The sequence below is a fragment of the Salvia miltiorrhiza genome, chromosome 4 (assembly GCF_028751815.1).
Source record: "Salvia miltiorrhiza cultivar Shanhuang (shh) chromosome 4, IMPLAD_Smil_shh, whole genome shotgun sequence".
Taxonomy (NCBI): domain Eukaryota; kingdom Viridiplantae; phylum Streptophyta; class Magnoliopsida; order Lamiales; family Lamiaceae; genus Salvia; species Salvia miltiorrhiza.
Genome location: NC_080390.1, coordinates 33,632,826 through 33,655,856, shown reverse-complemented (window position 1 = coordinate 33,655,856; position 23,031 = coordinate 33,632,826). Strand labels below are relative to the sequence as shown.

Here is a 23,031-nt window from a genome sequence, read left to right as displayed (position 1 = left end):
TCTCTATGCTCAATCTTTATTTTCACTTGAGAAGATGAGAGGAAGCCATCGTTTGGCGACGAATGTGAATCTTAGGATGGTTGGACACTATTCTAAAAAGACCCCGTGTGCGCATAATTGGCGCGAATGGTACAAATGATTCTTTTTCTATCACTTGTACTGCATATATATGTGACAGACCTTGGAACGATTAGCACGAATAGTGTTAATGGCTCCATTCACATCGTTCGTGCGAGCCTTCAACGCGACAGATCTTGGAACAAAATGAATGGATGCAGTGGCACCATTTATTCCTCCAATTGGTGCGACATATCTTAGTACGAATTTGTACCATTTCGTTCCGATCCGACACTTCTGGAACTGGAACTCTAGTAACTGAAACTCATAGATCTTGTAGAGATTTGGCAACGACGATGGGGTGGTGGAGTTCTCCGAATTTTGGAGAATATAATGGCGACGATGGTGTTCAGGTGAACCTGAAAAAGATGATTATATGTGTTGTCGGCGACGACGTAGAGGTAGTCGTCGTTGGCGAGAGATAGAGAGAGAATGGAGAAAGCCGCTGGCGAGAGAGATAGAGGGATAGCGGTGTCAACGATTTAGGGTTTGAGAGTGTTAGTAATTAGAGTGGAGTAAAAATCTCATATTTTATGGGACTATGTAAAGTAATTTTACTAAAAATAAAATGGGCATGAAATTTTTCACAAGGGACGGAGGGAGTGATAATTTTCCTTTAAGGGTGCGTTATCTTTGGTTGTAAATTTATCATGGGAAAATGAAGCATAAACAAAATTTAACCCTTTAAATCGTTCCTTTCTTTTCCCACGTTTTCCACTTGACCCCTACTCATTCCTCATTTACACTACAAATGAGAGATAATATTATCACACCATTTTTGGAGGGAAAATATTATCCCTCCTTTGTAGTGTAAATGAGGAATGAGTAAGGGTCAAGTAGGAAATGTGAGAAAAGAAAGGAAGGATTTAAATGGTGAAATTTTGTTTATCCCTCCTTTTCTCATGATAAATTTACAACCAAAGAGAACGCACCCTAAATGAAAATTTATCCACATACATTCCCAGCGTAATAAATCAGCTCTCAGTTGCCAGTAGGGCTGTAAACGAACCAAGCCGCTCGCGAACTATTCAGAGCTCGGCTCGAAAAAAGCTCGTTCAAGTTCGTTTAGAGAAGCTCGTAAAATAAACAAACCAAACTTGAGCTTAGTAGTATTCGGCTCGTTAGCTCGTGAACATGTTCGTCAAGTGATTCAGCTTGAAAAATATAAATTATTAGTAGACATAACTTATATTTATACACTAAAATTAATAATAATTGTATTAAATCTCTAATTAATTTTGTTTGTTATAAGAAAATAATTAATATATTTATTATTTTAAATAAAATAATTTATTTTTAAAATAAAATAATCAATATTTTGAATATAAATATAAATTTAGAAAGTTCGTATAGGTTCGATTAGGCTCGTGAGCCGCTCGTGAGCCTCAAAGTATTTGGTAAGTAAAGTTCGGGATTCGATTCGATACTTAACAAACCAAACTTGAGCACACCACTATTCGGTTCGGCTCGGTTCACCCCTAGCTGCCAGGAAAAAAAATTAAAGGGCCTATATTTATTCCACCACAACCTCAAAAAAATGAAAAAGCAAAATCCGTGTATCCTTAGCATTTTTAAAGGAACTAGTTAAATGATAAATAAGAATGCATATCAAATTTTGTGTAGTACTAATAGATAACAGAAAACAGTGACACAAACACTCTTTGAATCATCCAAATTCAGACAAATCGAACAAGGAGAAACAAATAACATGTATCATTGCTGTTTCTCTAAGCCGCAGATGACACTAGTTCCATGTTACAACCAAAGTATGCTTAAAATTTCTAATGGGACTAATTTCCTCTTCTGTACATCACACAACTATAAATACTGGCCATAGCTGTTTAGAGAATGATAAATATTGTACCTCACAAAATTGTTGCAAGACTTCATCGTTTGTAAGCACGATCGCGCCAAGATCCTTTTTGCCTGGTTAAAAGCTGCAGAGATGGAAATTTTATCAGCAAAAGCTGCAGAGATGGAAATTTTATCAGCAGCAACAGTGTAGATGAGCATCGAATTATTCCCCCTGTAATGTGCAACAAATTTACCTCGTCACTGAGAAGACTCATTGCAGGAGCAGTTTCAACGTTTTCATCTACATGGTTCGCACCTTGTGCCTCGTTGTCTGTCTCTGCAGGCGGTGGGTGTGAAGAGACTCCAAAGATCGCTTCATCGTGAAGGGCCTTCATCTCTTCCTCTTTCCTCGCCTTAAAAAATTGAAGCAGCGGATGTAAATTAGAATTTCGAAAACATAAAAGCTAGCAGCAACAAATGAGACTTTATTACCGCCACTGCAGAGAAACGAAAGCTTTGTCCCATGTTCTTGACCAACACAGCATCGTCATCAGCAGCTGCCAGTAGGGGATGAGCATCATTGTTATTACATAAAAAAATATAAAGTCTGGCTAGACGAAGCACCCTGTTGTCACAGAAACCAGCATCACACACTTGGAGAGCAAATCACCCTGGTTTCCTACATGATCTAATTTACACTTTCTCCTTCACAATTTCAAAAATCTCATTTGAAATATAGTATCATAATCAAAGGCAAACACTTAAGCAAGAAATAATGAGGCATGATAAGGTCAAAATTAAAGAAGACGAGGATTCTGTCAACCGCCATAGTAAAACATAACCAAAGAATATTAATTTCAGCGAATCAAACAGGCCAAACATAGATAGAGCACATAGGAGAAAACTTAATTAATTAGTCAGGAGAGCAGAAGCAATTTACCTTCTATGTCCTCCTCATCATCGAGAGGGGCATCCTTGTCGAACTCAAAACGCTCCCATCCAGAGCCTTTTCCAATTGTTTCATCATTTTCAACTGCGGAGATTATTCCATGTTACTACTGAAACATGGGAAAAAATGCATCCTTCCACAAGAAAGAGTTTTGGACTACTGAAACTATGTGAACATTATAAACAGAACACATTAACATAAACCACTTCTTCTACTTTCATGTTTGACCATGGGCCTAATGAATCTATCATATCTTCAAAAAAGTTAGGGCTAAATGCCGCTAAATCCTATAACTATATGCGTTTTCGCGTTTTGCATCAGTTTCAGAAATTCTACCACAGTATATCCCAACTAAGCCTTGAATTGGTTTTTGCATTCTATATAGTTTTCCGGCAAAATTGAAACTGACTTGGCAGCCGGACTTATCTACGTGTCTTGGAATTCCGATAATCAAAGCAATGTCGTTTTACCTCACGTTTCTTTGAAATTATTAGTCACAAAACGACGTCGAATTAGGGTTCCAGGGTTGGATTGGGGAATAGAGAGATAGATGAGATAGTCTGTGAGAGGGGAACGAGGGCAGCGACCTTCCGACAACGGTGGAGCTCTCGCACCTCACCATCGCCGGAGCTTTTTCTCAAAGGAAGAGGAGGACACCGGCGTCAGAGAGGCGTCCAACGAACCTCAGAAACAACAAGCATCGCCGGATTTGAGAGGAAGGCAACGACAGGTTCGATTTCAGAAATGAGAGGAAGGCTCCCTTCCCCTCTTCTCCAATTGATTGTGAGAGAGAGGCGACTTGAGAGAGAGCGACCCCTAAATTGGAAGAATTAGGGTTTGCCCCTCTGCCTTGAGCTTGGGTATTCAGAGAGGTCATTGGGCAATGATGTGGCGCCGACAGCAGTCGACGGCCGCCGAATTCGAGAGGCAGACGGCAGCAGCAGAACTCGCGAGAAAGAGGGAGCTAGGTCGTGCGTGTTTGAGAAAAGGTGTGAGTTGGGACTCAGCAACGGATTTGGAATTGAGAAGAGAGATCGAGGGGTGGCAATACAGCCTCGCCGACCCTCACCAGCGGCGCTGCCGCCAGAATTTCAAGGGAGGTGGGGTAGCTTCTGAAATTGAAAAAGAACGGAGATCAGCGTTCTGGTGCAGATTACAGAGAAGACCGAGCTTGAAAACGACGTTGTTTCACAAGAATCACAACACTTCATTTATTAAAAAAAAATGAATTTGACATGTATTTGCCATATAGACGTTATTCCGCCTTGTCACCAAAAATTTTGACACGTAGATTAAGTTAGGTCGTCGGAATTCTTCACCGGATGCAAATCGCGATTCAAGACTTAGTTGGGATATACTGTGGCAGAATTTCTGAAACTGATGCAAAACGCAAAAACGCATATAATTATAGGATTCAGCTGCATTTAGCCTAAAAAGTTACTATCTTGTGCTAGAAGACGAAAAGATATTCAAACGATACTTTGATGCATCACATATGTTTAGGCAGGGGCGGCTGCAGACTTACAAAACTAAGCTTTTGCATGATTGGGAAGCAGAGTATGTATCAATATCAATTATCAAAAGCAAATCAGTCTGAGTAACAGCAAGCAAGAACATACGCAGGAGCCAAAGAAAACACCAAAGGATAGTCTTACCAGTTTTTGAAAGCTGAAGCTTCATCTTGGCTTTGACTCTTTCAGCTGGTGTCTATTATAATAAAGAACAGTACAATCAATGGAATCCACAAAGAATCAACAGAAAAGAAGTATAAATTCTAGTGCAATATATTCTGCTAGAAGCTTCATATATCCATCCCTAAATACAAAATTAGAACTTGAAGAAATTAACAAAATAAGTTTTAGATTATGATTAACCATAAATAACAAATGAACTTGAGCATTCAAGTTTCAGGATGCAAATGCACAAAGTTTTCAACCAAATTTCTTAAGAATTAATCAAAAGAACAACAGTGCAAGAGATAAGAATTTCATGAAGAACTGACCATACTATCATAACCGTCAATCAATTTAGCAAAATCAGTCCTACCACCACCGCGCACCGCCTCCCGCTTCTTCCCTTTATCCAACCTCCGCTCCTCCGGCGATCCTTGCCTCTTACTTCTCTCTCTATTCTTCTCTCTGCTCCTACTCCTAGACCGATATCGACGCCTCGACCCATCTTCACGGCTACTACTCCTCCGCCTCGACCGCGTGTCGCGGCTCCGGCTAGGGCTCCGACTCCTAGTCCGCCGCTTCGAATGCTTATCCCTAATTCTATCTCGGCCGGGACTCCAGCTTCGGCTACGACTCCGGCTCAGCCGATTTGAATGTTTATCCCTAATCCTATCTCGGCTAGGACTTCGGATCGAATTTCGGCTAGGGCTAGGGCTCCGGCTCCGGGCCTCAGGTTTTTTGCTGAGCTTGTTTTGGATTGACTGAAGCTGCGCTTGCTTTCCGAAGTCGGAAGTTTTGGAAGGGCTGGATTCTCTGACGAAGCTACTGAGGAAAGATGAGGCGGCGGGGAGGGCGGAGCCCCTGGACGGAACGTCATCGTTTGTGGACGAATTGTTGGAAGAGAAGCCGAGACCCTGCTTGAATCGGGCGGCGCCGCCACCTCTACGAGTCAGGTCGTCGTAGTACGCAGCCAGCTTTTCGTCCTCCATTTCCAGCGCCGGCGGGAATTTCCCGGTATCGGTGAAATAGCCGAACTGTTTTGGGGGTGATTTTAGCAGCTTATCGCAGTATCGAAATGGAGTAACGTTTTCCTACAAATTATACTTTATAAAAAATATTTTATTTATTTTTCTCAATTTATTTTATCAAACAGATAATTTTAAATTTGTGTTAATTAATACTAATAATATGCTTCATCCGTTCCTTTGATAGTGACTAACTTTTCTTTTTCGTCTGTCTAATTGATAATGGTTTTTTTTTAATAAATGAAAGAAAAAACTTGTGAGTTTTATCACTTTCTTTCACTTTATCATTTAATTAACTTTTTTCTTAATAATCGTGTCGAATAGTAATGAGTCATTATTAATAAGACGAATGAAGTATATGAAATTACGTACAATTATCTCATACTATCTACTAAAAATATCCACACTCCCCACCAATCTCTCATTGAAGTCATCATATATAATTATTCCTCTTTCTTTCTCTAGTATGTTTTTCGCATAATTTCTCTCTCACAGCTAGGAATGTCAATCCAGCTTATGGACTAGCTCGATAAGACTGATAATTCGAGAGGATTAGAGTTAAAAAATTTAAATTAAATAAAATTACAATACGAATAGCATGTAATCGATGGGATTGACTCCAAAATAGCCTGAACCCTATATGGTTGACTAGATAAGAATGTGTTGGCCTGATTATATATGAAAACTTTCTCGTTACATGATTTAAAATTTCATTACTTTGTTTTTAAAAATTAGTATAATGATTTTTTCTCCCCCAAAAGATTGTGAAATGTATTTTGATAAAATTAGAAAATGATGTGTATTTTTATATCTCTAAGAGTAGCATATTTTATGTAAAAATCAAAAAATGATAAGCACTGTTGTTTGGTTCTTCGTGGACTCCAGTGAGCAAATATTCGTAAAATTCCCGACACACCACCACCATTTCGCAGAAGTGACGAGAGGGGTAATAGAAGGATTGATTGGGGGGGGGACAACAGTCTTCTCTAACCTTCACCTATTGGCTAGTTGAAAGAGTTTTTCCTTGTTGGCCCGAGCTCTATTACGGGCAGATGAGAAACCTCTTCCTCTTGGGTCTCGGAGGCAAGCCCAATAAGACCCACCACTTCAATATCAGGTTCATCCCTTAGCTAGAGAAAGGGAATGATAGGGGTGGATCTCAATAGCAGTTGGGGATGAGGTTGAGACATCAATCCTGCGAGGATCATGGCTGACAATGCTGGCGAAGTGAAAGCTGTAGATGAGCTCTGCTCCTAAGCGGCCGCACTAGAAGTTTCTCCCCCAACAATATCCTCGTCGGCAGCAGAATTACCTAAAATTTTATAACAAGCGAACAAGTGGCTGGGACAGCTGCTGTCGGCCAAAAGGGAGAGAGGGTGGTGGCTGGCGGCGATTGTCGCCGGAGAAGGGTGGACGCCGCTGTTGGGTGCGGTAGTGAGAGGGAGACTAGAGGTGAGGAAAGAGAGAGAGGTTGAAGGGGGGAGAGAAGGGAGGCAGGACCCGCCGGCCTCCGACGACGGTTCGGCCGTCCGGTGGCGGCGGTAGGAGGCTGAGAGGGAGAAAAGGAGGGGTAGTGAGTCTGCTATGTGTGAGTGTTGTGTGAGTGTTGGGTGAAGAAAAATGGGCTTGGGCTTGCGCCTAGACTAATTTATTTATAAATGGGCTCATATTAATTAAGTGGTTGGGCTCCAATTTTATTAAAAGGGATTGGGTTTTTGATTTAATTATTCTTTTAAATAACAACTAGCAATTATAATTTATTTAAGCTCATAAATTACTCCTTTAATTATCATTTTCAGTTCAGATTTTTTAAAACTTTATAGATAACCTTCTCAGGTTTATTTATATTAAATTATTTTGCAAAGTTCAATCTGATCCTTATGTATTATTATTTGAATTTATCTGACTAGGTGCGGCGCAATAAGGACGTGAACTTTAAATTCTCGCAGTTTAAATTTCAAAGTTCAAGTTACAGGTGTGGAATTTATTTCAGTAAATGATGTGGTTAATTTTTGTTCATTTTAATATTATGTGTTTACCATATGTGTTATGAATTACATTAATCGCTAGGGGCCCGTAAATAGGGTCCATAACATCACAGTCATTGGATTGCCACAATGCGATTTGAAGTTATGAATTATGTATCGCTAGGGGCCCGTAAATAAGGTCCAGGACGGAAAGGTCCTTGAATTGCCACAATGCGATTACATGTTAAAGTTATAGTTGCAACTATTATATTATCGCCAGGGGCCCGTGAATAGGGTCCGGGGCATTAAAGTCCTTGGATTGCCACAGTGCAAATTGAGGATATGTATGAAATGGCAGTATGTGTTATCGTTTTATTAATTCGGATAATTATTGCATGTTCTCACACTGAGTATATTTCATATGCTCATCCCATATTTAACATTTTCAGGTAATTGACGTTGGAGACGCGTAGAGGATCGAATGGACGCATCTAGCCACTTTTTGAAAAGATAATGTTGTAGTTGCACATAATATTTTGCTTAGCATAGTTTTTGAATCTCAAACTACTCCTGAGATTTTGTTTGACTTATCAAGTTTAATATTATCCTATTATCTTTCTGTCACGGCTATCTTTCTTTTTAATTCAAATTTATTTCAAATATTTTTTTAAAAATTTTACTTCTTTGAATTTCTTTATAACTCAAATTTTTATCTTCCGCTGTCAAAAGTTATTTAAATTCATATTTAATACTTTAATTAGATTAGGGTGTTACACTCCCAGAGTAATGCAGGGAGAAACGCAGCCGGCATATCAGCCCACTCGGAATGAACAAGGGTCCAAGGTGGTGCACAACGTGAATAGACTCACTGATCAAACACTGTTGAACAAGCCCCAGGAAGAGATTTTTTATTTGATCAAGAACGAGCCTTGGTTCAGAGCTCCAAGGGACTTTACAGTTGGGGCTCTTAAGCCCGGGCCAAACAGTTTCTCTGTCAATATCATAATCATATGGGCACCCTACGGAATACTGTGGACACCTTCGCCACCAATTGGAGATATTAACCAGGCAGGGGAGATTGGACCAATTCGTGAAACAAACGCCGCCCCCCACATCTGCAAGACAACAATTGTGACACCAGGGCGGAGAGAAATCAAAGGAACCAAGGGGTGATCGCAAAGCTGCCACCCCACCTCGAGGGGAAAAAAGACAAGTACATATGATAATCGAGGAGGAGAATGGACCTATGTCCAATGGAGCATGGAAGCAGATCGTTCGCTCATGGAGAGCTGGAACTCCGTCGAGCCATGTCATGACTGTGCGCAATGCGGTGAAGGAGCCGAACATTTCTTTTGGGCCGGAGGATCATGCAGAGCTTATCCACCCACACAACGATGCATTAGTTTTCTCAACAGACGTGGCCAACTACACTGTTCACTGCATTTTTTGTGGATTATGGGAGTGCTGTCAATATAATCTACAAGGATTGTTTGACGACCATGGCTTTAAATGCTACTCTGAAGCCGTCGGGTAATCCGTTGTATGGCTTTACCGGAGAATCCATTACACCCTTGGGATCTCTAGAACTACCAATGACGTGGGGAAAGGCAGGAGCTTCACGGACCATCATTTTCAAGTTCTTAGTGGTTGATTTCCCAAAACTGAGCTATAACATCATCGTGGGAAGGCTACCACTGAATGCTTTCCAAGCTGTAATTTCTATGTACCATCTAAGGATGAAATTCTCGTTAGAAGGTGGTCGTGTGGGGGAGGTCTTCGGGAACCAGGTTACCTCCAAGGAATGCTTCGTGCTAAGCTTAACATCCTAGGCTGGACATAAACGAGCTCAGAGCAAGCAAAGTGGGTCAATTGAGAAGAGTTCCAGAAGTGAGGGTAGCTCGGGAAACGTGACAGAAAAAGCTGAGATCGAGGAGATCGGGAGAAATCCCGACAAATAACCTACGATGTCAATTGATGATAGATGCATGCTGGTGGAATTATTTCCTGGAAAAACAAGTTTTACTACACGGGTGGGCACCAAAATATCCCCAGTTCTAGAAAGAGAGGTGATAGAATGCCTTCGGCGTAATGCAGATGTGTTTGCTTTCACTACGACAAACCTGAAGGGGATAGACCGAATATTGGCAGAGTATCGTTTGAATGTGGATCCTACAAGAAAGCCAGTTATTCAGAAAACAAGACACTTCGGGCCAGAGAAGGATGCAGCGATTAGGGAGCAAGTGAAAGCTTTGTTAAAGGCAGGCCACATAGTTGAGGTACAATATCCCATTTGGTTATCAAACACGGTGATGGTCGAAAAAAAAAAGAAGGAATGACGAATGTGTGTGGATTATCGAGACTTGAACACAGCTTGTCCAAAAGACTGCTACCCTTTGCCGCGCATAGACCAGCTAGTTGACTCAACCGCCGGTTGTGAATTATTATCCATGATGGATGCCTTCCAGGGATATCATCATATTAGTATGCATCCGGATGATATCGCCAGAACCGCCTTCGCAATTTGTTGTGGTGTTTTCGATTACACCAGAATGCCATTTGGGCTAAAAACGCTGGAGCCACTTACCACCGTATGATGGATACAATCTTTCAAAACCAGATCAGGCAAACCATGTCAGTTTATGTGGACGACATGATGGTTCAGAGCAGAGCTGCCGCGTCACATCCTTCAGATCTAGAAGAGGTCTTCGTTGTCATCCGTCAGCAGAAATTGATGTTAAATCCGAAGAAATGTGCGTTTGGGATCAGCACGCGAAAGTTCTTGGGATATCAGGTAACTCCACAGGGCATAGAGGTAAACAAGGACAAGGTGCAAGCTATTGTGAACATGACACCACCAAGGAACATCAAGAAAGTACAAACATTGAATGAGGGAATCACGACACTTGGACGATTTATTTCCCGCCTAGCCAACAGAAGTTTACCTTTCTTTAAGATCTTGTGGAAATGGACAAAGTTTGAATGGACTCAGGGCTGTCAACAGGTCTTCGAACAACTAAAGAGATATTTGGCAGAGCTGCCAATGCTTACCAAGCCTAACCCCGGGGAAACTTTATATCTGTATATTGCAGTGGGGGTAGAATCATTGGGATCGGTCCTCATCAGGGAAGAGCGGGGGCAATAAAAACTAATTTATTTCGTTAGCAAGATATTACAAGGGGCAGAGTTGAATTATTCCGAAATCGAGCGGTCAACACTAATTATCTTGACCATAGCCCGAAGGTTGCAACCATATTTCTTGGCACACAAAGTTATTGTGCGTACATCATTGCCATTCAAACAAACTCTGGGACGGCCGGACCTATCGAGTCGGATGGTGAAGTGGGCAATTGAGTTAAGTGAACATGATGTGGATTTCGAACCGCGAACCGCGAACAGCCATCAAAGCACAAGCTCTGGCATATTTCGTGTAGGAAACCACAAGAGCAGAGAAACAGCAGCCCTGGAGAGCGTCGGTCGACGGATCCGTCACCAAAGATGGATGCGGGGTAGGCATACACATTCAATCCCCTACGGATAATGATCTATAATTTGCTATCAAATATGAACAACGTCTGTCCTACAATGAGGCCGAGTACAAGGCAGTGGTTAAAGCGTTAAAAATCTTGGCAGAGCTAGGTGCTGAATCAGTACATGTGAAATCCAACTCACAGTTGGTGGTACAACAGTTGTTGGGAGAGTATGATATTTGGAATGATAGGATGGCTGCATACCATATCCGAGCTAAGGAGTTGATGGCTAAATTTCAAGACTGTTGCATTGAGCAAATACCCAGAGAACATAATAACAGGACTGACCTTCTGGCACGTATGGCCAGTGCGGTCGAGTACAACTGGACGAATTCGGTAACTCTACTCTTCGAAGCCAGCTCAGAGGGAAAACAGGGTGTACTTAGCGTGGAGGTGAGGAGGACTGGCGAACCCCTATCATCCATTTCTTATGAATGGGAGAGCGATTGGACCCGGTCATATCCCAACGCTGCCTTTACGGCAGATATTGCATGATCAATGATCAATTGTACAAGAGGTATTTCACTCACCCATTGTTGAAGTGTTTATCCCCGGAGAAGGCACAATTTATCGTCAAAGAAATTCACCAGGGCTGCTACAGAAATCATGCAGGGTATAAGTACATAATGAGAAAGATTGTCAGTGCTGGATTTTATTGGACAACAAAGGGAGATGACGTTAAGAGCTTTGTTTGAAGATGTCAAGTATGCCAGAAATATGCTCCACGCATCAATGTTTTAGGAGAGACCATGGGAACCATGTACGCCACCTGTCCCTTCGACAAGTGGGGAATTGATATAGTGGGAAAACTCCCTACTGCACCTGGAGGAAAATGTTTCCTCATTGTAGCAGTCGATTATTTCTCCAAATTGGTGGAGGCCAAGGCAGTGTCAAAAATCGATGAATGCACTATCGAGAGATTCTTGTGGCGGAATATTTGTTGTAGATACGGGTCGCCGAGGGTACTCGTCTCTAACAATGGATCACAGTTCACCGGAAAAAGAATAGAAGAATTTTGTCATCGGATGGATATCATCCAAAGATTTATCTCTGTGGCTCACCCACAGGCCAATGGCCACGTAGAGCTTACCAACCGCACCATTTGTGAAGGGCTGAAAAGTGACTGGAAAAAAGTAAATGGAGATGTACGGAAGAGCTGGATGGTGTTCTGTGGGCTCATCGAACCAGCCCAAAAACTTCTATAGGGGAGGCGCTATTCACACTGGTGTATGGGTCCAACGCTGTCATACCGGCAGAGGTGCGCTTGGCCTCGCATAGGATTTTGCATTACGATCCTATCCGGAATGATGAGCTGCGTCGATTAGACATGGATCTTATCGACTTACATAGGGACGAAGCTGTTCTCAGGGTTGCAAAGTATAAGAGTATCATTAAAGCAAGGTTTGACAAGAAAGTGGTGGTCAGAAAGTTCAACACGGGAGATCTGGTATTGAAACGGGCTGATGCACTACATCCAGCTAAGAAATTTGATCCCACTTGGGAAGGTCCTTTCGTGGTAACAGAAGTGTTGGGAGGTGTAGTGTATCATTTATCTGATAGTGAAAGGAGGCCATTCACTCGGCCTTGGACATCAATACTTTGAAGAAATTTTATGCTTGAAAATTCGACAGCTTTGACTTATCGTTTTAGACCAAATACTCTTTTTCCCCACAAGGGTTTTAATGAGGTTTGGGACCAAGTTTTTTTAATAAAATGAGATTCTTGGTTTTAGGGTAATTACCCATGTTCGACTTCATTCTTTATTTTCAGCATGATACTTATCTTTGAACAGTCAAGAATTGCAAGGTTGTGGAACAATCGTGTTTGACTTCTAAAGTACATGCACGACACTGGAAGGGAATAGGGGTGTATACCCCATATATACCTTGTGTATTACTATTCATATCCTATTTTTTAGGGATAATTTTTTTTAAAAGTTTTTAGATGTTGCCTAAGTTCGAGCTCCCAGAGCTGTCTTAGCGCGAGCAGCTGCTTGAGCCGGATCCCAATGCTGGCTTAGCACGAGCATTAAGTTTTAGAAATCGCCTAAGTACGAGCTCCCAGAGTTGTCTTAGCGCGAGCATTAAAATGTTTTGTTTTTAGATGTTGCCTAAGTTCGAGCTCCCAGAGCTGTCTTAGTGCGAGCAACTGCCTAAGCGGGATCCCAATGCTGGCTTAGCACGAGCATTAAGTTTTAGAAGTCGCCTAAGCGCGAGCTCCCAGAGCTGCCTTAGCACGGGCATTAAGAGGTTTATTTTTATATGTTGCCTAAGTTCGAGCTCCCAGAGCTGCCTTAGCGCGGGCATTAAGAGATTTGTTTTTAGATGTTGCCTAAGTACGAGCTCACAGAGCTGTCTTAGCGCGAGCAGCTGCCTAAGCCGGATCCCAATGCTGACTTAGAGTGAGCATTATGTTTTAGAATCCGCCTAAGCGCGAGCTCCCAGAGTTGCCTTAGTCGCGAGCTACTAGGGGGAAGAGCTGCCCAAGAGGTGTCATACTCTAACACCTAGGCATAATAAGGATTTATGTTATCTTTGATGGGATTCGTGAATTACAACTTTGCCTCGGAAGCCGCATAACTTCTGTATCGATGCTAGGATTTGAAACACGAGTTGAATTCTATTATTTTGTGATATATTTCTTATTGCATACCTATGATATATTCTTGACAATGAGTTGCATATCACTAGAAAGGGGAAGGGTTTAATGAGATACCAAATCAAATGAAATGAGATCATGGGCTTTAGAAAATATTTCTATCTCTGGTTTTCTTTTACATTCTACACATTACGAGGTTGTATCACAATCGTGCTTGACTTCTAAAGTATGCGCACGACACTGGGGGGAGTAGGGGTGTATACCCCGTATATACCTTGGATATTACCAGTCATATCCTATTTTTTAGGGATAAAAAATTTAAAACTTTTTTTAGATGCTTCCTAAGCTCGAGCTCCCAATGCTGTCTTAGCGAGGGTGTGAAGTGTTGGTGAGCTCGAATACGGGCTGCTCTCCACCTTTTTTTAGATTCATCATATTCCTTGGAGTAACGGTCCTTGAACCGATACCCCAGCTCGTGATTTTCCCGCTTGGCCTCCTGATAGGCTGACTCCAAAGAATTTTTTTCAACCTCCAGTTTTTATAATCGGACCTTGGTACGGGCTAACTCATCCCCGACAGTAGTGAGGCGAGAAGCCGCTTGAGAAGCCTCTTGCTCCTTGAGAGCCAGAGCAGATTGGGCCTCATGCAAACTTTTCTCCACCTTGTCAAAAATTTCGACTCAGCGCAAGGCTTCCGCCTTTTGGGCCTCTTTCTTAGGATGATAGAAACGAGGTTAGATGATGAAAAATGGCACGAAGACATAGGGAAAAGATAAATTATACCGTCATGTATAGGCGACCCAACGACGCGACCAATTCCTCGCCTGAAGCTTTGCGAGCAAGGGCTTGGTCTTCTGGATGAACCCGGGCTATCATTTGCTCATAAAATTCTCATCCCTCCATACTAGAGACGGGGCAAACCAAGAGTGAAGTTCTGTCACCAGGGGCACCCTGTGGTAGCTTTGGACCACTATCCGTATACTTGCCGAGACAGATCGCCCTTCTCTTGCAGGCCAGTTCTTCGACCTTCTCTTTGGCCGCATATTTATTTTTCCATTTCTGGGTTGTTTCGACATCCACGGGACAGATGGTAGAAACGGGCGGGACGTCGAGAATCTCTATTTCTTTATCCGCTTGCTCTTCCTCATCTTCGTCCCGAAGTCCAGTATGAACTGTAGAGCCATCCGAAACACGCTCCAGAATTGGTGCAGGACAGCGGGGACCGGGAGAAAAGGGGACGTAGAAGACAGGGACCGAGGAGATACCCTCGGATGTCGGAATATTGATGAAAGAGGGGGCTTCGGTTGGGCCCCCAAATTCTTGGTTTTCACTGACAGTTCGGAACGTGTCAGCATCAGAGGGGATGTCTACGGGGCCGCTGTCATCACCAACAGCGCCGTCTCCGGAAGCGCCAGCCTTGTCCTCATGCTCCACTGTCGGAGTAGGCAGAAGGTTCTCGCAATCAGTCATCCACTCCATATCTTAGACAACAAAAGATATCATCATTTCGCATACGTCATTATCATAAATCACAAGGAAGGAAATAACAGAAACAACATTATTACCTATCTTGGATTCAGGGAAACGGGAGAACAGCCCGTTAGTCGCCAGGGCTGAACTATTCTACACTAAATTCTTGCAAGTAAAAGGTTTTAGAGAATGAAAGAGGTTAAGTTTATTAAAAATTTCCAAGTCCTCATTGGAAGGAGCATGGAGAGGGTGGTATGATAGAGTATGTCGTTCGGGATGCCAGAGTACATCAGTGACATTGGCGAACGCACGCCAAGTCCTCTTAGCCGTCGATACGATACAGTACTTATTTACAAAGTTCTTGTCACGAGAGGGCAATCTATTCAGAAATGTGGTCTTAAATTTCTTACTGGTAGAAAAGCTAAAATGGGTGTTGGTTTTCTTGAGGATCCGAGTTTGGCAAAAAAGCTGCGCTGTATATCGACAACCGTAATACTTGACAAGGATGTGAAAGAAAAATGCCCTTCGCAAGGCTGAATGCGCTAGTTGGTAAAAGGGAACGTGGAAATAGTTACAAATATAGGCGCGGTCCTGCCACCACCTGCTGCTCCCACAGCGTTATATTGTTCTCACGGAGGTTGGAGGGGGTTTCTAGTGATTTATGGTTGAGAAGACGGAAGGTTAAATTAGGGACTCTGAGCGCTTTTTCCAACCTTTTCATCTCCTTTATCCCCATGATGGACGCGGGAACTGTATGAGAAGACATGTTCGTTGCCTTTATGACACACTCCCTAGAAATTCTTAAAATTGAAAAAATGGTGGAGGATTTTACGCTATACAATCCAAGAGGAAGAGAGTGAGGACAATACCTAAACCAGGTCGCAGGAACAGGAAGGGAGTAAACAAGGTCTAGCAAGCATCAAGGAGGCGTCGAACGAGTGGCGGAAGTATAAAATGGTCGGAGAAATTTTTGGTGAACAAAAATGCCGGAAAATGAAGAATTGGGGAGGAAGAAGAACTATATATATGTAAGGGCGGCGCGGGGAACGAGGGTTTCTAAGTCAATTTTGCATGGTTTTTATGGTTAGTATTATGCGGTTTAAGTCGATTTTACGCCCGTTTTATTATCATTTGGAGTTCATTGGCTATTATTTCATGATTTCACGGTCGGGTGTAGTTTTGACTGTTTTGATGCAGAAATGAGTGGTATTGAAGCATGAAGTGTAAGGAATATGTTAAAGAGAAGAGTTTTGAGAGAATCGAGCCCAAAAATTGAGAAAAGACGAAGATTCTGAAGCCGGGGCGAGAAGGAGGCAATTCGGCGGTCAGAGGAGTTGACCGCCGAAATTTGGTGTTTTGAAGAGCAAATTTGGCGACCAACTCGGCGATCGCCGAGTTGGCCGCCGAAATCCTTGAGTTGGTTTTACGCTTGGTGGAAGAAAAACGGCGACCGCCGTTTTACGGCAAAATTCGGCGACCTGCTCGGCGACCGTCGAACGGGCCGCCGTTTTGGTCGCGTGTTTTAAGCCTTCCATGTTTTTACGTTTTTCTATGTTATTTTCGATTTTTAAACTCTTTGTTTTACCCTAAGACTATAAATAGGTCCTCTTTTGACTTATCAAGGGTTGCCAACTATTATTTTTGAGTTTCATAGCTTTAGTTTTCATTGCTTTTCAATTCTTACAGTACTGGATTTTGATTTATGCAAGAGTGAAGATTCAAGCTGTTACATTCAATTATTACGGTTTTATATAATTTAGTTTTTGCAATTGTTCTCTTATTTACTATGTTTATGTTTTATTTTACGATGTCTGGCTAGTTCGTTAATCTGAACCTAGGGTTTGTACATAGCTGATTCATTATGTGTGTATGATTTATTGATATCAATTTGCCTTCCAACTTGTGATTCATGATTTCTGGTGCTTAGTTTCTTGTGAATTACCTGATCAATAATTTACATGTCTAGCTGTTCAGTTTGAGTCTTGAATGTGATAATTGTTCAGCCGATTCAGGAATGCATGATATAGTGTTAGCCTTGAGTCTTGAATGCGACATGTGAAGCTATAGGAAGCTATTCTTTGTGTGCTATTTGGAGTTAATTTATTCCTTAGAGTCTTGAATGTGAAAAGGGATAAATTAATCTACGTTCATAGGTGTTCGTTAGAGAAGCTTGTGAATAATATAGTGATCTTTCATCAGGGTTGGATTAAATTGGTAATTGAATCAATAGATTAAATGCATGTAATTGATTAGTAAAAGTACATCCCTAGGGTCAGAGTCTTTTATTATTTGAGTTTTTATACTATTTTATTTGCTTTGTTTTGATTTAAGTTTTATTCTTCATTCTTATTTGAGTTTGCCTGAATATTACTAGAGTTTATTTAGGATTACTTAAAGTGATTCGTTGTAATAGTCCTTGTGGATACGATACTCTGCTTGATGTTTTCGTGCTACAATTATACTGTTTAGTTGCAGTTATTATTGTTAAGAAATTAGCGATCACTCACAACTTCAACGATATTTGATCGAGCATGTTTCGGACCTCTAGGGCCGAAATAAGAGTGAATACCTTAATTGAAACAGCAGTTTGGATAGAATTAAGAGCCTTCTGATTGGCATTAGAAGTATTGAGATCATCTCTAGTCCACTTGCTTCAAGGCTTATCATTGTTGTCATCCCATTTAGGAGCAATCCAACCAATCTCAACGCCAGTCCAGGCTTTCTCATCCACATATCTAACAAAAGATGTCACACGCATCTTCCAATATGCATAATTTGTACCATCAAGTAATGATGGTCTAACAACAGATCAACCTTCTCTCTGGGTAGCCATCGAACACACGAATAGAACCACGAGACAGGCGGTGAAACTACAGGTTCAAAACCTATAAAGCAGGTCATGGTAATCTGCTCTGATGCCAATTGAAAGTGTTACCTGTGCAAATACACATATATTTTCACCACAGACCGAGTTAGTACATATAGTAGTGCAACAATATCAAGTGTAATAAACAATGTAACAGCCAAAAGGCACCGAGATTGGTAACCCAGTTCGGCGATAGAATACCTATGTCTGGGGGGCGTCGCCCGGGGAAAACATTCCACTATGTGAGATTAAGTTACAACAGGACTTATAAAAAGACTCAACCTTTCTATGCCTCTATAACTTCCCAAAACTCCAACAATGGTGAAATATCGAAAGCTAGACAACGACTAACCTTCTAGGCTTGAACACCGGCGAACACCACTTAATCCGTTTTACTGCTCAATACTTCACGAAACAATAAGTAAATACCACAACCAATTAATAAATGCACCTTGCTCAAGCCGACATAGGAAAGCAAAGTACCAGACACACACTCAAGAAAGACTCGATCTGGAAACTTAAAAAAATAACGAGCAATAAACTAGAGAAGTGTATCCCCACGAGAATTATACTTCTATAAGGGCTGCTCTGTGTTTTTCCACTCCGACTAAATATATAACACCATATGTACCAACATGAGTTGTTACAAGTCTACTAAATGATAATATAAATACATAGAGTACTTCTACTTTAACAGGATCTGGGGCGCGAAACTGCAATCACATGCGACTTGTAGAAGAGAATATGCATTATCAACGATACTAGGGATGGCAATGGATCCGGGACCCGGTCCAGATCCGCGGATCCAGACCCTTTTTTCCGGATTTGGACCTTGTAAAAATTGGACCCGGCGGATCTGGACCGGATCTGGAGTAATCTTTCAATTTCCGAATCTAGATCTGGAGTAGTAATTTTAAAACCCAGATCCGGTCCAGATCCGACCCGTGGACCCGGATATATATAAATGTATTATTTTTGTTTTTTAATTATATCAAATCCTAAATCTGAATCATAATACCCAATCGATATGTTATTCTAAAATCTAAAAGTGAATCTGCAACTGCTCATTTCCACCACCGCGACACCCCTCATCTCCAATCCACCGCCTGAGCCACTTCCCCACCGGCGCCGACAGCATGAAGGCGACGTCGACCACCTCCGCGTCCTGATTCCTGGAGGCCACTGCGTGAAGCTCTCCAGTCCACCGCCTGAGCTCTGAGGCGCTCCCCCACCCGAAAATCCATCGGCATCCACAGTATGAAGGCAACGCCGACCACCACGTCCTGAAGGCCACTGCGTGAATTCCATCTGCACTTCCTCACTCCTCAGCGTGAAGCTCTTACCCGCGTGAAGCTTGAAGTCCTCTCTTTGTTTTGGACTTCAAAGGTTTGCTTGTTTCTAGTTCAGTGGTTGATTAATTTCATTCAAAAAAATTGTGCATAATTTTCGAATGCCTCGTTCCATATTTCCATTCTACTGATTTGGTTCCTAGTGACATTAAAGAACACGCTATTTATTGTTAAATTGATTATTGTTGAATTGGAGTCCAATCGTGGGTTTTGTTGAATAATCGTTGGTTCCTAATGGCTTTTGTATATATACACATCTACTGTCAGCTTGGTTTTATGTTAATATGCAATTATGAGTCAATTTGAATTCATTTATTGAATTATTGCTGGATTTAGTTTTTTTTTTTTTTTTTTTGAAAGGATTGTTGAATTCAGTTTTGATGTTTAATTAGTTTTAGGAAAGAAAAGACAATGGATCCGGGTCTGGACCCGGGACCCTGTGGATCTTATGGATCTGGACCTGGATCCCATTTTTTTGGATCCAATGGATCTGGATCGGATCTGGATCTATGTAAAAAAATCCGGATTTGGATCTGGACCAAACAGGATCCGGTCCAGATCCGGCCCATTGCCATCCATAAACGATACGTATAATATATAATACGAGTAATTCATAGAATAAAAAAATTAATAAAATCCCCTAATAACATAAGGAAATTGGGCCCGACAGACTTGACGCCCCTAAGAATATGTTCGTCCCGCTCCTTAATTGAATTGGGCTCCAGTAAGACGTTATATTGTATTTTTATATGTTTAAAATGAAATATCCCTATATAAGTATAATATCTTTAATTAACTAGTTTATTTAGTATAAAATTATTGATAATTAAAAAAATAAAAATATAGCATTAATTTTAGATTAAAGAGATAATTTCTCCCTTATAAATAAATATTTAATACATTTTTTTTACTGATTTTTGGATTTTATAAATAAAATGATAAACTGATTTTTTATTTATTTTAAGAAGTCATAGAAAACTACTTTAAAAACATAAAAATTACCATAATATTATGTTTTTCTTCTTTTTTCATGTTCGATATTCCCTCTTTTTCTTTTTCTAAAGATTTTCTTCTTCTTTTCTCGGTTCGACTCTAAATTCAAGAAAACTAGCAATAGTAATGAATCATCCATGGCACTCAATTCCTTCTTCACGAATTGTGAAAGCAAAGATTATGTGATCTCAAACGATTCTAAAGTAAAAATAAAGGATGAAATAGTAATGATAGAAACTTGCAAGTTAGTTGGGTGGAGATTATGAGATTAATAAATGGGTAAATTGGGTGCGATCTGATAGGAATGGATCTGTATGAATCTATGAATCAGAACCAAACAAAAAGCATAGAAATAAATACGACGTATCTGACAGGCCAAATATTTATTAAGATTTTGTTTGGTTGGACCAGAAACATGGGAGAAAGAATCCACTTATTCATTACAAATCAAAACTGAATGCGATTTTACCTTTTTTTTCATTTCAAAGTGAAAAGATTTTAATCAGATTAGCCAGATATTCTTTTCACTGATTTGATCACTCATTCCCCTATTGAAAACCCTTTTATGCTATAGTATTAATTTATTTTATGTTATTCATTCAAGTCTGTCCTTATTTTCTAATTTCTCAAGCTCGATATCAAAGGATACCATAATGTATATTTTAAGATTTGACTTGATATTTTTTTAATATCTGTCTTGATATCGTATATCACAATACATGTATTTTAGATCATGGGAAGAGCTAAAATAAGACCATTTCTTAAGATATAAAATAAGAATCATTTTCAGTCCTTAAATCATCAAGATTTACGGTTGATTCGTAATTCTGTTGGATGTATTTATGGTCCTGAGTTCGAATCCCAAAGTTAGCAAAAATTTACTTTTTACAATTCATGCCTTTATACAACGAATTCATATGTATTCTACATAAAATTCATACATTAAAAATTACTCTTATTTTTTATTTTAAAATGTGCTTTCACGATAGTCCACCCCTTAGATCATAATGTATATTTTAAGATTTGACTTGATATTTTTTTAATCTGTCTTGATATCGTATATCACAATACATGTATTTTACATCATATAGATATATTGGGGATTGAATTAATATTTGACCCTCCATTTTAAAAATATAAATTTTAACTATTTTTTTATAATTTCAAATTGTATTGCCTTTAATTTGGGCTGATCGGATTGAGTTGGGCGCGGTTTGGGTGGACTTTTTGCACTAATGTTATAATTTGTGCCAAAAGTACCGAATTATTTTTAAAAAAATATATCAAGTAATTTGGTATTTTTGTACCTAAAGTACCAAATTACTTGATTTTTTTTATTATGTTGGTATTTTTGGCAATAAAATTATCATTTGTTCTAAGTAATTGGTATTTTTGGCACAAATTATAACATTAGTGCCAAAAGTATCACTCGAACCCGCGCGCCAACTCGATTTGGTCCGCCCAAATTAAGGACAATACAGTTCGAAATTGTAAAAAATTGTCAAATTTTGTAGTTTTAAGAAGGGATTATAGCAAAAAAATACACGAACTTTGATAAAAATTGCAATTTTCACCTGAACTTTCAAATTAGCCAAAATATACCTGAACTTATATTTTTTGTTGTAAATTTCACCTGAACTTGCAATGATTGAACTCCATCGAGGTGAAATTTACAACAAAAAATATAAGTTCAGGTATATTTTGGCCAATTTGAAAGTTCAGGTGAAAATTGCAACTTTTATCAAAGTTCGTGTATTTTTTGGCTATAATCCCTTTTAAGAACGATGACCAAATATTGAGTTCTATTACTCAATATGTCAGTGAGTCTCATATTTTTTGCTACAAGCGTTTTGTTTGTTGCAGCAAGAACATAGAAAACATCTGGTATAAGTGAAGCATTGAGAAATGCTATAGATAAACATGCATTTTTACCTCTTGGTTTGTCATATTTGATGTTTAGTTATGAGGATTTTGTGTTTGATGGTTTATTTGAGCTTACATTGATTTATGGTAAAAAACTTGTCACTTGCTTGTTGTTTGAACGAATTTTCAGAAATAATGGAGCAGAATTTGGAAGAATTGACCGAAATACAAGTTGTAGTTCGTCTCGAGAGGAGTTTGTGAGCGCAAACGAATCATAAATCGGAGTTCGAACGAGGGAGAAAGAGCCAAAATAAAATCGTTGTGCAAAGCTGTTAAGACCCCGTCGGGATTCGGCGCCTCGTGCAGGCAAGGCGTGCGGCCGCGCCTTGGGCCGCGTGACAGCTCAGTTTTTGCACGTTTTTGGAGTTATTTCAGCTATTTTTTGATCCTACACGGTTTTGACCTATATTTTGAGACCTAGGGCATAAAAATACTCTCCATAAACATATTGAAATGAACTTTTATCATATTCTACTTTTCCTGAGAGCTGAGAGAGATGGAGAACACATCCAGAGCAAGAACTGAAGAATCTCAACTTTACTACGGTTTTTCTGGTTGAATATTTATTTGTTCTATTAATATTTGTATTCTAGTTCATATGTCTATGTGTGGCTAGAACACCTTTTTCCCAAGGTTTAGGGAGTAAACAGATTTAAATTTATGATAGTTTTTTATTCAATTAATCAAGTTATTTTTCCTTTTTTATGTTCTTGTGTATGTTGTTTGCTTTATTGATTGGCCACCAATTTAGCATAATCATAGGTTTTAATTTGAGATCGGG

At 40.2% G+C, this 23,031-nt stretch overlaps 2 protein-coding genes across 3 annotated transcripts; one reads left to right on the top strand and one right to left on the bottom strand.

Moving 5' to 3' along the window:
* Positions 1-1,719: 1,719 nt before the first annotated feature.
* On the bottom strand, positions 1,720-5,622 carry LOC131021253 (uncharacterized). Of its 2 annotated transcripts, none has more exons than XM_057950364.1 (6): positions 4,863-5,622; positions 4,516-4,567; positions 2,852-2,944; positions 2,404-2,468; positions 2,166-2,324; positions 1,720-2,054 (listed from the first exon to the last, which is right to left on the bottom strand). In XM_057950364.1, exons 1-6 carry the CDS (start codon positions 5,520-5,522, stop codon positions 2,004-2,006), a joined length of 1,080 nt encoding a protein of 359 aa, XP_057806347.1. In that variant the 5' UTR covers positions 5,523-5,622; the 3' UTR covers positions 1,720-2,003. The 2 variants fall into 2 exon arrangements, with proteins under 2 accessions (XP_057806347.1, XP_057806346.1); XM_057950363.1 differs by having other exon boundaries at positions 1,720-2,080; positions 2,111-2,324; positions 4,863-5,619.
* A 6,179-nt stretch (positions 5,623-11,801) lies between these two features.
* LOC131023330 (uncharacterized) lies at positions 11,802-12,257 on the top strand. Its single transcript, XM_057952874.1, has one exon. It carries the CDS (start codon positions 11,802-11,804, stop codon positions 12,255-12,257), a length of 456 nt encoding a protein of 151 aa, XP_057808857.1.
* Positions 12,258-23,031: the final 10,774 nt, after the last annotated feature.